This window comes from Puma concolor, chromosome E4, assembly GCF_028749965.1.
Source record: "Puma concolor isolate L17-30 chromosome E4, mPumCon1.1.hap2, whole genome shotgun sequence".
Taxonomy (NCBI): Eukaryota; Metazoa; Chordata; class Mammalia; order Carnivora; family Felidae; genus Puma; species Puma concolor.
In genome coordinates, this window is record NC_141683.1 from 24,996,545 (window position 1) to 25,013,388 (window position 16,844).

General features: G+C 41.0%; 2 protein-coding genes across 6 annotated transcripts in view; both read left to right on the forward strand.

Annotated features, from left to right (window-relative positions):
* The window catches only part of LOC147572500 (complement factor H-like), a 154,678-nt gene extending 153,010 nt beyond the window's left edge, over positions 1 to 1,668 (forward strand). For all 5 annotated transcript variants that reach the window (XM_086693399.1, XM_086693398.1, XM_086693397.1 and 2 more), the window contains 2 exons: positions 624 to 806; positions 1,271 to 1,668. In XM_086693399.1, the coding sequence (XP_086549525.1) occupies positions 624 to 806; positions 1,271 to 1,467 (380 nt within the window). In that variant the 3' untranslated portion in view covers positions 1,468 to 1,668. The remainder of the gene's footprint in view (positions 1 to 623; positions 807 to 1,270) is intronic.
* A 3,672-nt stretch (positions 1,669 to 5,340) lies between these two features.
* Positions 5,341 to 15,408, forward strand: LOC147572502 (uncharacterized). Its single transcript, XM_086694616.1, has 7 exons — positions 5,341 to 5,356; positions 5,740 to 5,949; positions 6,908 to 7,262; positions 8,273 to 8,427; positions 10,001 to 10,084; positions 10,596 to 10,686; positions 14,538 to 15,408. The coding sequence occupies exons 1-7, from the start codon at positions 5,341 to 5,343 to the stop codon at positions 14,635 to 14,637; spliced, it is 1,011 nt and encodes a 336-aa protein (XP_086550742.1). The 3' UTR covers positions 14,638 to 15,408.
* The last annotated feature ends 1,436 nt before the right edge of the window (positions 15,409 to 16,844 follow it).

The following is a 16,844-nucleotide window of genomic DNA, read 5'->3' on the forward strand; positions in this document are numbered from 1 at the left end:
CCAAACTCATTACAGTGTAATTCTTTGAATCCCAAGGTCTCTGATTAGATCGATATCTACTCTGCACCTTCCATAATCCCTTTTATTGTTTTTTATGATACGTTCAGGGTTTTTAGTTTTACTTAGCAAAGGGATTAGCAGAAATGTTTCTACCTCACCTTGTCCAGAATAGGAGGCCAACAATTCCCTTTCACATTATACAAATTTGTAATTCTTTGAGTTAATTAAAGCTGATGTTTCTTTTGTAATAACAATGAAAGTCAATACACAGTGACTTGAGATCCAATAGACACTACAATATGTTGCAACTAATGAGCAAATTTCTTTGTGTATATTAGCTCTCCATCTGTCTGGCATTTATTCACTAGGGAAAATGTTTTTTAATACCAGAATACTGCAAAGCAGACAATTTGTTAATGCTTTGTGTGTGCTTTCATGTGAGATGAAAGGAAGTGCTTAAAAGTGTTCTTCTCAGTTTAAGTGATTAGAATTTCTCCAGTGAATCATTTCTGTCAGCAGAAGTCACAAGTCTTGATGTTGTATATTATGCTATATTTTTATTTGCTTTACTTCACCCTGTTTTTCTTTGGATGTTCAATAAATCAAATAATGTTCTTTTTTAGACCCTAAAGAAAAATGTGGGCCCCCTCCGGCTATTGACAATGGAGACATGACCACATTCCCAACATCAGAATATGCTCCAGGGTCATCAGTTGAGTACCAGTGCCAGTCCTTGTATGTGCTTGAGGGAAGCAAGGTCATCACATGCAGATATGGACAGTGGTCGGAACCGCCGAAGTGCTTGGGTAAATATCTTAATACTCACCTGGATCCTGGGAAAATCACTATAACGAGAAAGGTGTTTTGCTTTATTAACAGAATATTCATGGATTAACCACAATCATTCTATCAAATGTTTGACTACCAAATATTAATATGTGAAGAAATAAAACTAGAAAAAAAGTCTTATTCAAGCAACCACAGCAACAAAATATTCTTTAATGAAAGCTCTTCCTATTGTTATTGACATGATGCATCTTTCACTATAACATTTAATTAGCACACCTTAAACACAGTACCTCATTTTTACATCGTTAATCATTTAAAATGATTTACATCTATGTGATGGGTTTTCAATGAACTGGTTGGAAAAGGTTTTGAGAACAAAGCCCTGGACCAGTGCAGACAATTCTACTTTGCAAGTCTGAAATTCTGTGGAAAATATTTGTTTACTACTTAATGCTTATGTTCATTTTTTTTAAATCTTCAGATGTTTGTATGGTATCAGAAGAAACCATGAGAAAACATAACATACAATTAGGATGGTCTTCTAAGAAAAAGAGATATTTCCAAACAAGGGAAACTGTTCAATTTCAATGTAATCCTGGATATCGTAAACAGACATCACAACAAACATTACGAGCAACCTGTTGGGACGGGAAACTGACCTATCCTGTTTGTGTATAAAATATGGTTAAGATGCAGTCCTAAAATTAAAACATGTACATTTATCCAAAATTTTCATGCTTATTTTGTCAGGTATTGTTAAACTCCTTTATATTCATAATCAGAATTTGTGTTAACTATTTCATGGTTGATGTAATTATAATCTGAGAAGTGAATAAATCACTTCTTAAAAGCACTTCATTAAAACTTGGCAAACCAAAATGCTTTGTGTCCTATTAAAAAAATATCTATGACAAGAAATGAGATTCAATCACTTCAGTGACGACTTCTATGCATCCTTCTCCCACCTTTCTCAAATCTTCCTCGGTAACTTCTGAGGCTTCCTGAGACCGTCCCTTTGGGAGGAAATGGGAGAAAAGGCTTTTCCATCTTCCAAATAATTTCACTTCAGAAACACTTCAAAACCTAACTATGTCATACCTATGTTAACACGATGTAAGTAGGTATTACTTACTTTTGCTTATCTATCAAAAGACAGATATACCAAAAAATAATGGAATACATGATCTCCTACAACATAACTCTCTAGCCCAATAAAAATTAAAGAAAGAATAAAGGGAGATTAGAATCGAACTGGGTACATAACTATGATAACATGACATGAAAACTAACAAAAAATCTGATGTCAAGTGTAAACACACACAGTGTGCTTTGAACACTGAATAAATATTTATAAAACAAAGATTGTCAGGAAGCACAATAAAAAATTGACAGCAGAATTTAGAGAAACTAGGGTTAAGAGTAGCTGTTTAACTTCTTAATACTAACCTGCATTCTGCATTGTATCTGTCTGTAATATACATCACCTTTGAACCACAAGAATATGTTGTTTTATTTATTTTTTTTTTTTAATTTTTTTTCAACGTTTATTTATTTTTGGGACAGAGAGAGACAGAGCATGAACGGGCGAGGGGCAGAGAGAGAGGGAGACACAGAATCGAAAACAGGCTCCAGGCTCTGAGCCATCAGCCCAGAGCCCGATGCGGGGCTCGAAATCACGGACCGCGAGATCGTGACCTGGCTGAAGTCGGACGCTTAACCGACTGCGCCACCCAGGCGCCCCAAGAATATGTTGTTTTAAAATAAAGATAAAGTAAGGCAATACATGTTGAGAACTATGAAGACCTCTTTGGTAAAGATGTTCAAATCTAATGACATCTCCACGATTTTGTTGGTATAGAGAGTTTTGAACACATTCAACCACAAGAGTCTGAAATGCAATTTTTAAATTCATACATTTCAAACAACATAAACAGTTAAAAATCAGTTGACCGAAAACATTTTTAACTTCTACAAAAACATGAAATTTTTAGGATGAAAATAAAGATATAATCAAGGTAAAAGTATTTTTTTTAATATATGAAATTTATTGTGAAATTGGTTTCCATACAACACCCAGTGCTCATCCAAGGTAAAAGTATCTTAAGGTGATAGCTTCTTCCTTCATTTGCATCAAATCAAGTGGTATTCTCAGAATGAGAAACCAGGCTGTCTCTACTGGAGCCGATTTATCTAAATCTGAATCACAAATGACAGTTTTCTCACATTTAAAGGAATAGTGTTACAATCCACAAGTTATCTTTGCTGTCAATACTGGTGTATATACTATTTCTCCAGAACCTTTCACCCAAAGCTTGTGGAATGTATGTATGACACTTGCCTTGTAACCAATATGGCCTATACCCAATTATTTTCATTTTTGGCTGCGAAATAGCAACTTTTAAGATTAATTCTAATATTTTTCTGCATTTATTGCCATTCCCGTGTAAAGATGAGTGTTGATTTGCCAACTCCTTAATACTTTTACCTAAAAAGATTTGATAAATCTTTATATTTGCTCTTTAATTTCCAATTTTTGGAGTAAGGACTTGATAAAGCCACCTTCTGATGGCTTTAGAGATATTTTTTCTTTTTCTTTTTCTTTTTTTAAATGTTGTATCAGTGGGGAGCCTGGGTAGCTCAGTTGGTTGAGCATCTGACCAGATTTTGGCTCAGTTCATGATCCCAGGGTCATGGGATTGAGCCCTGGGCTCCAGCTCAGCCTCTGTGCTGAGTGTGGAGCCTGTTTAAGATTCTTGCTCTCTCTCCCTTTGCCCCTCTTCCACCCATTGAGTTCTCACTCTCAAAAAAAAAAAAAAAATAATAATAATAATAATAAATTTAAAATTTTAACAAAATAATAAATGTATCAGCATGAATTCATGAATTTTTATTTATTCAACTGTCACAATTAAATATAGTCATTATTTCTGAAGCTCAAATTATCCCCAATTTGGCTAGTGAGAGCCTCTTGAAATGAGCTCCTTATTGCCTTGTTGTACCCCATTATTCTTTGAGCATTTCTCTTCTTTTTAGTACAACATGATGTTCCAGGCTTGCTGTATACTTCCCTGCCCAATACCTGTAAGCATACATGTTTCCAAAAAGGTCTGAATCTTTTTTTTTTAATGTTTATTTATTTTTGAGAGAGAGAGAGAGAGAGAGAGAGAGAGATAGGGCATGAGTGGGGGAGGGGCAGAGAGAGAGGGAGACACAGAATCTAAAACAGGCTCCAGGCTCTGAGCAGTTAGCACAGAGCCAGACGCAGGGCGTGAACCCATGAACCACAGGATTGTGACCTGAGTGGAGGTCGGACACTTAACCAACTGAGCCACCCAGGCACCCGTGATTCTTTTTACTGGGAAATAGTGTTTAGAATCCAACTATTGTGCCCTTGGTACTAAATAGGAATATTTTAGAATAAGAACTTGATAATAGTGACCTTCTGATAGCTTTACATATATACACATTTTTAAAATTTTTTTTTAATGTTTATTTATTTTTGAGAGAGACAGAAATAGAATGCAAGTGGGTTGGGGCAGAGACAGGGGGAGACACAGAATCTGAAGCAGGCTCCAGGCTCTGAGCTGCCAACCCACAGCCCAACGCGGGACGTGAACTCAGAGCAGCGAGATCATGACCTGAGCTGAAGTCAGATGCTCCACCGACTGAGCCACCCAGGCGCCCCATATATATATATTATTTATTTTTTTTTTTTTAATTTTTTTTTAAATGTATCACCGGGGCACCTGGGTGGCTCAGTCAATGGAGCATCCAACAGGATTTTGGCTCAGGTCATGGGATCGAGCCCAGGGCTCGAGCTCTGGTCTGTGCGCTGAGTGTGCTTAAGATTCTTTCTCTCTTTCCATTTGCCCCACTCTCCCCACCGAGCTCTCCTCTCTCTCAAAATAATAAATAAATAAATAAATAAATAAATAAATAAATAAATAAATAATCCACATGGATTCCTGAATTGTTATTATTCAATTTGTCATAATTAATTCTAGGCATTGTCTTTGAAGCTCAAATTATCCCCAATTTGGCTAGTTGAGAGCCTCTTGAAACTAGCTGCTGATTGCTTTGTTATACCCCATTATTCTTTGAGCATTTCTTAAGACAACATGATGTTCCAGGCTCGCTGGGTATTTCCCTGCCCAATGCCTGTAAGCATACACCTTTCCAAAGGGGTCTGATTCCTTTTACTGGGAAATAGTGTTTAGAGCCCAAGAATTGTACCATCCTGTGAAGAGAATTATGTTGGAATAGAAATGTTCAACACTGTGGAAACGACTTTAAATGTCTTTTGGCTTGTCAGAAGACTGAACTAGAAGTGAAATTTAGAATTCATTTGCTCCTATTGGATCTTACAATTCAAGTTTAATAACACAGGGTTAAAAAACTTTCTAATACATTTTCTGTCTCTTCTCTTTACTCACGTATTCTTATGTTTCAACATTTGCAAAAATAATACAAAAAGTTTAATGCAAACATTACTACTACCAAGTAAACTGCTGAATGAAGGTTACAATGTCTTTGCATTTATTTTGCCCCGGGATGTTCAACTCTGAATGTAAGTACTCTCTTCCAAAATGACTTCAAATAATCCTTATCTCTGATTGGTTCACTTCCCAACTTAATACAGTTTTACATTTATTTGCATTCATATTTTAATTTTAAATCATGCTTCTTCCTCTATTAAGCTAAACTTTTTAGATATGAAAAACAGCTACATGTTTCAAAAGTCAAAGTCACATGACAAGGCTCTCTGAAGAGTAAGCTTTTTCCATCATTTATCTGTTTCCTCATTTAATAAAGTTATATTTTTATTAGTTTCTGTCGTCCTCCCAGTGTTTATTAATCTCCTTTTTTCAATATATAGAAGGGAGGTGATTTTACACATTTATCTGTACCTTGCTGTTTTCGTATTTATCATTCTAATCTTCTCTTGAATAGCCTTCCTCAGCTCCCTGCACAGAGGCTGCCTCAGTAGCTTTGCTGCGGTAGACACTGGTCACCATCACAGTCCGGATCAAGCGTCTCCACATGTGGCTGCGTTGGGAACCAAAAGGGAAAAGGCTGTCTGGCACTGCCCTCCTCTGGGCTCCTCTGACCTTGGCCTTGTCGCTGGGGTGCTTGAGAATAAAGGCCTCCTAGGTCAGAAGGGTAGGAGGAGCCCAAGTTGCGCCTGGCCCCAGGCCACGTTAGGGGCCCTTGTGAGAATCCTGGTGGCGGGCAGACACTGGGAGACCTAATCTTTGGACGCCCAGTGTGAAATCCTCCTTTGTGTAACTGTGTCAACGAACGAGCAATTAGTATTTATTTCTTGGTGGATGGACACTCTGCCCTTAACCGTTCCCATACGCAAAAATTAACCTAGTAGGAGCCAAGACCCCAGGTCTTTAAATCCATGCCTCCAGGGCACACAGCAGTCCCTTTCAGGGAAACCCAAGACTTCACACCTGTCAGAGTTTTGAAAAATATGACTGCAAATTTGCAAAACACTGTGTAACACATCACACTCATTACCTCAATCGTTTCTCATGGAAACCCCATGACGTAAGTACTCCATCCACATCTTTCAGAGAATGCAAGAGTTTTAGAATAAGCCGTTGGCCCAGGATCACATTGCTAGGGAGAAGCCAAGCCATAACCTGACCCTAATCTGGCTCACAGATTTTTTTTTTTTAATAAGCAACGTGAATAATTTAGTTAGTTTTGGAAACCCCTCCCTCCCCAAATAACACCTGACGCAAAATGCAATAACGCTTTGCAAAAGTTACCTACAGGGGGTCAAAAATATTTTAAAACAGATTTGAAGATTGTTTGTAGTGTTTTTACTCATAACATGAGGCGCAAACCTTGGGCGAGGGCGGATTCCCCGTATTGCTATCACCCCATGTAAATTTAAAACAGAAGAGAAAATTCGGAGACTTCCTAGCGTGCAATTAATTGCAAAGACAAAGCCCTTAAGAAAACCATTCGAGAGGGCTACGAAACGAATAAAACACAACGGTCAATTACTTCTGTGGGGCTGAATTAAACTGAAGGGAAGTCACGACGCCCTAACGCTTACTGAGCGGCAATAGACAGAGGCACCTTAGCCACCGCGGGACCCCTGCAGGCGTGCAGGAGCCAGCCAGTCGCGCAGGCGCAGGGCCGCAGCGGGAATCCGCCCCGCCTTCCCCGGGCCCCGCCTCCCCACTTCAGTTCCGGGTCCTGTCAGTAGGGGCGGCCGCGGTCTGGGCAGCGGCCAAAGCCGCGAAGCTGCGCGGCCCGGGTTTCCAGCCGGGCCTCTTTCCCGGCCGGGCCCCAGCATGGCTGCCGCCAGGGCTGCGGGTGGGGACGGTGCCGCGTTGTCGCGTTCCTGACGGCCCCTGGCGTCTGTGCTCTCCTTCTCTTCCCCAGGCCACTCCAGCAGACATGTTTGCCAAGGCCTTTCGGGTCAAGTCCAACACGGCCATCAAGGGGTCGGACAGGTGAGGGAGAGAAGGGCCCTGTCCCGCCCACCAGGACACCCAGCCATTTCTCCATCCCGGCTGGCCCACAGCCCTTTTGGACTAGCTCAGCCGACCCGGGGTGGAGGCCGAGGGGTCCAGCGGGGGAAGGGACCCCAGGGGACCAGGCTGGAATAGACATGTTTTGAGGGTGAAGAGGGAGAGGAGGCCTGATTTATCTCCCAGGCTATCTTTTGGATATTGTAGTTCGTTTAAAGGAAAACGTAATTCAATCAGCGCTTACTGACTGCGATCTATAGAAGGTATTGCGGAGGGCGCCAAAAAAGAAAGAAAGGAAAGAAGGAAGGAAGAAAGACAGACGGACAGGGTGCCACTCTCCTAAGAGCTTGGAGTCCCTGAGGAGAAATCAGATGGGGAACCGAGAACTACAACGATAGGAGGAAAAGTGTCTAGTGATTACTTCTGGCAGGAGAGACAGACAGATGGAGGGAGAGGTGAGGGAGAATTAAGGGACATGTTTTGAGGAGAACCGTATCTGTTCAGACAGTGTCGCAAACGCAGATAGCACGTTGCGAATTTTGGACCCCGTGTTCTATAGTTGTCACTCTTGGTGCCCTGGTATAGCTTTTTAACCATCTGGACAGGTTTGCCAAGCATAGAGAGAAGGGAGTGGGTGCGAGGGCTAGGCATAGAGGCAGGAAGGCAGGGCTGAATTTCCAAAGTCAGGCTAACTTGGTTACTGCCTGGATCTCAGTTTCCCTCTTTCTTCGTAAAATGGAAAGTCTTGCCCCCAAGAATATGTGACAATAGAGGAGACATGGGATGTGAAAGAGAATAGGATGTTTTGGAAGAGTGTACGAGAGTAGGGCATCATAAAGCAGTTTTTCCTTGGCCCCTTGATTTGATAGTAAGTCCTTCCGAATCCTTTGCATTTCTCAAAATGCATCCAGGCACGATTCATCCCACTCATTGGTTTGCTTTCTGCAGGAGAAAGCTTCGGGCTGATGTGATGGCTGCTTTCCCCACTCTAGGAACAGATCAGGTCTCTGTGTTGGTACCTCACAGGTACCAAAGGAGGAGCTCAACACTGTGAAACTGTATGCTCACAGAGGGGATGCAGTGACTGTGTACGTGAGCGGTGGTAACCCCATCCTGTTCGAAGTGGAGAAAAATCTGTACCCGACAGGTATGGCAACAGGATGGACATGGCCATTACTGTGATCCTTGCCTGGCATCCGTTTCTCCTTATTTCTTTCATTCACCTGTCTTACTCAAAGCAGTAAGTGCCAAATCTCCCAGTACCATCCGTAAGAATCGTTTCGGGCCCAGTGTCCCTAGAATTGGGTCTTTCAAGGTCGAAACTTACTGCCGTAGGAGGGAGAATGAAAGGGCCAATACAGAAAGAGCGCGGTTGCCAAGAGATATTCTGAGATGAAGGAACAGTAGTTCCTAGTGGGTTAACTCGGGATGGAGCAGGGGTCTCAAAAAGGGTGGCATTTCAGGACATGTAGGAAATACGTCTTAAAACGATGGCTGGCAGGATTTTCTTTAGAGACTGAAAAGATCCTGTGATAGGAAAGAAGCTGGGTTAATGAAACCACGTACCCAGCGGTCTTAGTGATGTACTCCCATCGAGATACCTCACAGGGTTTCTTCCTTCGGCTCTATCTGGCTCTCAGGATCCTTTGCTTTCTCTCCTTGTGACAGAACTCAGACATCTAGGGTCCTTTTGTCTCTAGCTGCTGACACCTGCTTTGTCACTGGGGCTTTTCTTGCCCGAAGCTGGGCTGCAGCAGCGTAGGGCAGTCTCCTTGGGCCGCTCCTGCCCCCACCCCACTTTGCTGCTATAGGGACACAGGAGGCGCTTTTTGATCTAAGGGTTTTTACCACTAATCACTATGAAAACAGAGGGAATACAAATAATAAACATGCGGAAATTTCCAAATTGTTTACAGGCTGGTGCCCTGTTCTTAGTCTACTTGTTTCTGAGGTCACAAATGGAATCCTCCTCGGTGTTTGTCCCCGCTTTTACCTGCTGTGCCCATTTCTACAACTACAATCAGGTGGAATGATGGGGTCTCCCAGTCTCAGGTGACATCCAGGTTTTTAAGAATCTACCTTCTTCATTCCAATAGCAAAGCCTGTGGGCCCACTGCCTCCCTGTTATTTCCTAAGCATACCCACAGAAGATTTCCGTAGTCACTGAGGAGAGAGCTTTAAAGACAAGAGAGTGATTACCATTTATAATTTTTAAAAATTATATTCACATGTACTTTTGTATATGTGTATACTTTTTCAATTTTTAGTAGTTTTACCACCTTCACAAGTGTGGAAATTCTTGGTGATATCCTAATATTTATCCTTCCATATGTCCATTTTATATGGCTGTATAATGGTATAAATATGTTTATGTGGTTTGTAAGCATTTTTATGTATATTTGTAATCGCTTATATTGCGATTATTAAAAGATGAAAAGGTATATTAGAAAAAAGAAGAATCTGCCTATTTTAAGAAGGAAACCCCTAGAAACCAGGGCTACACTGTATGTTAACTAACTTGAATTTAAATAAATACATTTAAATTTGAACAAAAACACACAAAAACCAGAATGAACCCTCTTTGGGCCTCACAGCCTCTTCTCTAGCTTTGAGCTGAGTTCCTTTACTGTCCCTGAATTAAAGTGGCCTTCGCGTTTGGCTTTGCCAGTGCCCCAGGGGATTGACTTTTTGGCAATAAATCTGTGTCTCTTTTTGGGCAGTGTATGCCTTGTGGTCCTATCCTGACCTTCTCCCAGCTTTCACGACGTGGCCTCCGGTGCTTGAAAAACTGGTGGGGGGAGCAGGTAAGAAGATTTCCCTATATTCTGGCTATCGACTGAAACCCGCTTAGGAAGGACCGACTACTCCAATAAATGTACCCGCTTCCTGCGTTCATATGGTTGAAAAATGGAATTTTTCCCCCGTTTGCATTTCATCTCTCTCTTGACTGCTTCCGTGAGGTCCCTGGGCCTCTACGACGCTGTTGAAAGGCTTCAGTCAGCTTTCTACTTTGTACTTCAATGAGAAAATAGTTTGTGAACTGCCGTATGCTGTCCTTTAAGTCAGTAGGCTAAATTTGGGAAACCAGAATAAGATAGGTCATGGAACTGGCCTTGGTGCTTCAGTTGGACCACTAGCCCCCCTAGGGAAATGCTGTGATACTCAGGTTGCCGTGTTTTAATTTTCATTATCAATAACCTAGCTGATACCTGATAAAGGTTTGTAGGTTGAGTGAATGAATAAATGATGAAGTAGAACTTGGAATTGTTTAGAGGCAGAATACAGGTTGTGATGCATTTGTTTCGTTTGCTGCAGATTTGATGCTGCCAGGACTCGTGGTGCCCCCTGCTGGTCTGCCTCAGGTACAGAAGGGTGACCTCTGTGCCATTGCCTTGCTGGGGAACAGGTACTGTGTCAGTCCGCTGTGCCTTTGGGGGAAAAGCTTGGGTAAAACTGGGGGAAGATTTGAGAAATGACAGCTTCCAATGCATATGGATAAAGGATTACACGAGAAAAAAACAAACAGGTTTTCCTGGAGTGGGCCACTGGGGCCTTGGCCCTGAGCCTGTGGAGGTGTCTTTATATCTGGGCCAAGTGTATTTGCTGCTGCTGATTTTTTTTTTTTCTAGTAATTTTACATTTACGGAAGAGTTGCAAAGATAGTGTAGAGTTCTTATCCAGCTTCCTGTAACGATAACGTTTTTTATAACCAGAGTACAGGTATCAAAAGTAAGGAATTAACATTGGCACAGCCCTATGAATACAATTGTAGACTTCATTCATATTCCCCCAGTTTTTCCATGAAATGTCTTTCCATACCACTTTGCATGTAAATGTTGTCTTAGTCTCTGGTCTGTGTCATTTTCTTGGTCTTTCTTGGTCTGTCATTGCCTTAACACCTTTTTCTTCATCATCTACATCATCATCCTCTCTTTTAATTCTGTTTTTCATTATTTATTTGTGAAAAGGAGAGGATGTCAGTGGGCAGAGGCAGAGAGAGAGAGAGAGAGAGAGAGAGAGAGAGAGAGAGAGAGAATCCCCCGACATGGGACTCAATCCATGTGCCCCGGGATCATGACCTGAGCTGTAACCAAGAGTCAGACGCTTAACTGACTGAGCCACCCAGATGCTCCTAAGTTATTTGGATAGTTTTCTTGAGATACATTTTACATGCTACAAAATTCACTAACTCCAAAGCTACATTTCGGTGGTTTGTAGTGTATTTTTACAGAGTTGTTCAACCTTTAAACATAAATAAGGAAGCATTCATAGGAACAGTTCCGAAAAATCAAAAGCCCCCTCACCTCACAAACCTTTTCTCCTAGAAGTAACCGTATCATTTGATGCATACATCCTTGTCACCCTTCTTGAATACATGTATATGTGTGCTTATGAAAACGTACAATTTTGTTGTGTATGGTTAAAAATACAACCAAATGGAATTATGCTTTATCTGTATTGTTTTTCCACTTAAGATCGTGGGGACATTTTCCAGGTCAGCAAGCTCAGGGACGCTGAGCCTTCTTACCTGCTGTGTGGTGATGGAAGAGGTCCTCTCCGAGTGGACCTTGTGGTCACCTCCAGTGTGTCTTCATCACAAACAATATCTTTTTTTTTTCTTAACGTAATTTGTTGTCAAATTGGCTACATACAGTGTGTACCGTGTGCTCTTGGTTTTGGGGGTAGATTCCCATCGTTGATTGCTTACATACAATACCCAGTGCTCATGCCAACAGTTGCCCTCCTCAGTGCCCATCACCCATTTTCCCCTTTCCCCAGCCCCCTCCCATCAACCCTCCATTTGATCTCTGTATTTAAGAGTCTCTAATGGTTTGCCTCCCTCACTCTTTGTTTGTAACTATTTTTCCCCTTCCCTTCCCCAATGGTCTTCTGTTAAGTTTCTCAAGGTCCACACGAGTGAATATACATATATATACATATATATGTGTATATATATATATATATTTCTCTTATCCATTCATCAGCTGATAGACATTTAAGCTCTTTCCATGATTTGGCTATGTTGAAAGCTCTGTTGTAAACATTGGGGTCCATGTAACCCTATGAATCAGCACTCCTGTATCCTTTGGATAAATTCCTAGTAGCGCTATTGCTGGGTTGTAGGGTTGTTCTATTGTTAATGTTTTGTGGAACCTCCACATTGTTTTCCAGAGTGGCTGCACCAGTTGGCGTTCCCACCAACAGTGCAAGAGGGTTCCCATTTCTCCATATCCTCGCCAGCATCTGTTGTTTCCTGAGTTGTTAATTTTAGCCACGCTGATGGGTGTGAGGTGGTATCTCATTGTGGTTTTGATTTGTATTTCCCTGATGATGAGTGGTGGTGAGCATCTTTTCATGTGTCTGTTGGCTATCTGGATGTCTTCTTTGGGAAAAGTGTCTATTCATGTTTTCCTTCCATTTCTTCACTGGATTATTTGTTTTTTAGGTGTTGAGTTTGGTAAGTTCTTTATAGATTTTGGATACTAATCCTTTATTCAATATGTCATTTGCAGATATCTTCTCCCATTCCATTGGTTGCCTTTTCATTTGTTGATCGTTTCCTTTGCAGTGCAGAAGGTGTTTATCTTGATGAGGTCCCCGTAGTTCATTTTTGCTTTTAATTCCATTGCCTTTGGAGATGTGTTGAGCAAGAAATTGCTGCGACTGAGATCAGAGAGGTTGTTGGCTGCTTTCTCCTCTAAGGTTTTGATGGTTTCCTGTCTCACATTTAGGTCTTTCACCCATTTTGAGTTTATTTTTGTGTATGATGTAACCAAGTGGTCCAGTTTCATTCTTCTACGTGTTGCTATCCAGTTCTTGCAGCACCATTTGCTAAAGAGACTGTCTTTTTTCCATTGGATATTGTCTCCTGCTTTGCCAAAGATTAGTTGGCCATACATTTGTGGGTCTTATTCTGGGTTCTGTATTACATTTGTCTATGTGTCTGTTTTTGTGCCGATACCTGGTCTTGATGATTACAGCTTTGCAGTAGAGGCTAAAGTCTGGGATTGTAATGACTCCCACTTTGGTTTTCTTTTTCAATATTACTTGGGCTGCTCAGGGTCTTTTGTGGTTCCATACAAATTTGCTCTGAGAAGAATGCTGGTGCAATTTTGATTGGGATGGCATTGAATGTGTACATTGCTTTGGGTAGTGTTGACATTTTAACAATATTTATTCCTCTAATCCATGAGGATGGAATGTTTTTCCATTTCTTTGTGTCTCGTTCAGTTTCCTTCATACCTTTTCTATAGTTTTCAACATACAGGTCTTTTACATCTTTGGTTAGGTTCATTCCTAGGTATTTTATGGTTCTTGGTGCAATTGTAAATGGGATTAATTTCTTGATTTCTCTTTCTGTTGATTCATTATTGGTGTATAGAAATGCAACTGATTTCTGTGTATTGATTTTGTACCCTGTGACTTTGCTGCCTTTATGTATCAGTTTTAGGGGCCTTTTGGTGGAGTCTTTCGGGTTTTCCATATAGAGTATCATGTCCTCTGTAAAAAGTGAAAGTTTCCCTCTTCTTTGCCAGTTTTGATGCCTTTTATTTCATTTTGTTGTCTGATTGCTGAAGCTAGGACTTCCACACTTAGTTAAACAATAGTGGTAAGAGTGGACATCCCTGTCGTGTTCCTAATCTTTGGGCTGGTGGGAGGGCTGGAGGAGATCTCCATCCATCCCCTCCCCACCCGCCCTCTGGTAACCAAGAGGTTTTTCTCTATACTTAAGTGTCTGTTTTTTTCTTTTTCTTTTTCCCACTTTGTTTTGTTTCTTAAATTCCACATATGAGTGAAATCATATATATTTTTCTTTCTGTGACTGATTTATGTCACTTAGCAATTATACTCTGTAGCACTATCCATGTCATTTCAAATGGCAAGATTTCATTCTTTTTTTATGGCTGGGAAATGTTCCATTATGTGTGTGTGTGTGTGTGTGTGTGTGTATTATAAATATATATGTATGTCATACATGTATATGTATTCCATTATATGTATGTGTATGTATACCATATGTGAATGTATGTATCTATGTTATGTGTATACCACCCTCTCTTTATCCATTTGTCAGTCACTAGACATTTGGGCTATTTCCATAATTTGGCTGTTGTTGCTACTATAAACATTGGGGTGCATGTATCCGTTTGAATTAGTATTTTTATATCCTTTGGGTAGATACCTCGTAGTACAGTTGCTAGATTGTAGGGTAATTCTATTTTTAACTTTTTGAGAGACCTCCCTACTGTTTTCCAGAGTGGCTGCTCCAGTTCGCATTCTCACCAACATTGCCAGAGGATTTCCCTCTCTCCACATCTTCACCAATACCTGTTGTTTTCTGTGTTGTTTATGTTAGCCATTCCGACAGGTGTGCGGTGATACGTCATTGTAGTTTTGAGTTGTACTTCCCTGATGTTGAGAGATGTCGAGCATCTTTTTATGTGTCTGTTAGCCATCTGGATGTGTTCTCCGGAAAAAGGCGTATTCATGTCTTCTGCCCGTTTCTTAACTGGATTATTTGTTGTTTGGGTGTTAAGTTTATATCTTGTTGTTGGGTGTTGAGTTCCTTATATGTTTTAAATATTAATCTTATGAAATTTTAAAAGATTGGAATTATTGAGAGTACATCTCAGACCAAACAACGTTAAGCAATAAATCAGTTTAAAAGATAACTAGAAGAACCCCAAGTTACCAGAAATCGACACTTTAGAAGACAATCTTTTAAAAAATTAAAGCAGGACTTCTAGCTTCTGTGGTGTGATGAGCTTGGTGAACTCACTGAGCTTACTGAGGACATTAAGAAATAGACTCACACATTTCCAGTTGCCTGATTTAAGACAAAAGTCAGAGTGAAGCAGTGTAGTAGGAAAGCGGTGATATTTTCAGTAAATATTGCCCGAACAGTTGGATAGCTATATTTTAAAAGTACGTCTGTCGCTCTTAGTACCAGATACCATACACAAAAGTCAAATGAGTTGTAAATGTGAAAGAGAAAACAATGCTTTTAGGGGAAAACATTATTGCATCCTAGGACTAGGCAAGGATGTCTTAAATACGACACGAAAGGTACTAATCCAAACGGGAAACAATTTTAAATTTAATTCAATTTTAAAATTAAGAAAACCTCTTTAAGTTTGTTTATTTATTTTGAGGGAGAGAGTGAGTGTACATGCACAGGCACTGCCGGGGGGGGGGGGAGGGGCAGAAGGGCAGAGAGAGGGAGAGAGAGAATCCCAAGCAGTCTTCACATTCATAGTGTGGAGCCTGATGGGGATTGAACTCAAGAACTGTGTGACATCATGACCTGAGCCAAAACCAAGACTCGGATACTTAACCAAGTGAGCCACAGGTGCCCCAAGAAAATTATTTTTGGTTTTAATCTCCAAACAGTTTATTTTTGTCCATTGCAATGATTTCTTTTTGTCCATTGCAATGATTCTATCCCGTGACATTAACAAGGACTGTCTCTGCTGTGGCTAGAGCCATAGACGTGCAAGGCGACTAGTGACCCAGAATTCTTTTCTGCTTACACGTGTCAGTGAATTCAGCCTGAATTTGTGGTTTGAACCCTCTGAAAACGTGTCCAGCTTCCAAAGCTGGCTACCAACTTCCAAAGCAGGCTTGAAGAATACGTTTGAAAAAATTACACCCAAGCATAACTATGAAAACCAAACATCTGACTGTTCCATTTAAAATGCAGAAATTCTGCTCAGTAAAAAACATGTAACACTGAGCAAATAGACAGCCCATCGACGGAGAAAATATTTATAGTACATATGTCCAAGAATGTACAAAGAGTATAGAAAGAATCCCCACAATGAGATAAGTAAAAGACAGATAACTCAGCAGAAAAGACTTGAATAGACAATTCACCCAAGAGGATATCTAAATGACCAGTTGCTACACGCGAGTTCTCCACTTCATTTGTCATCGGGAAAAGGCGTATTAAAGCCACAAAGAGGTACTGCTCTGTGTTCACCAGAATGGCCAAAATCGCACAGATTGGGGACATCAAGTGTGTTGAGGATTTGGAGCAATGTATACACTGCTGATGGCACACCAGTTAGCAGAATCCTTTTGGAAAACGCTCTGATGTTACCTGGTAGACGTAAACGTATTCACGCGTCACGTCCTACCATTTCACTCCTCAGTATGTACTCATCAGGAATGACGACCTGTCTTTACCAAAACCTCATAATAGGCTCATAGCGGCACTACTTCTGTTAGCTGCAAACGAGAATCCACCCCGATGCCCAGTGGCAGGCACACAAATAAAATGAGATATGTTCAAAGAATTGAACATTACACGCCCTAAGAATTAATGATCCGCAATTAAACCCAACAGCGTGGTTGAATGACACACGATTTTTCACAAAAGGCTCTGAATACTAAAGACTCAGTATCTGATCTCTCAGCTGATGCAGAGTACCAGACAGGCAAATGGACTCCATGTTCCCAGAGATCCGGAGAGTGGTCACCCTGTGTGTGGTGAGAGGAGGGCGAGAGGGACTGACTGAAGGGACAACCGGGGCTTCCCTGAGACCTAGTGCTGCGCGGTTTCCT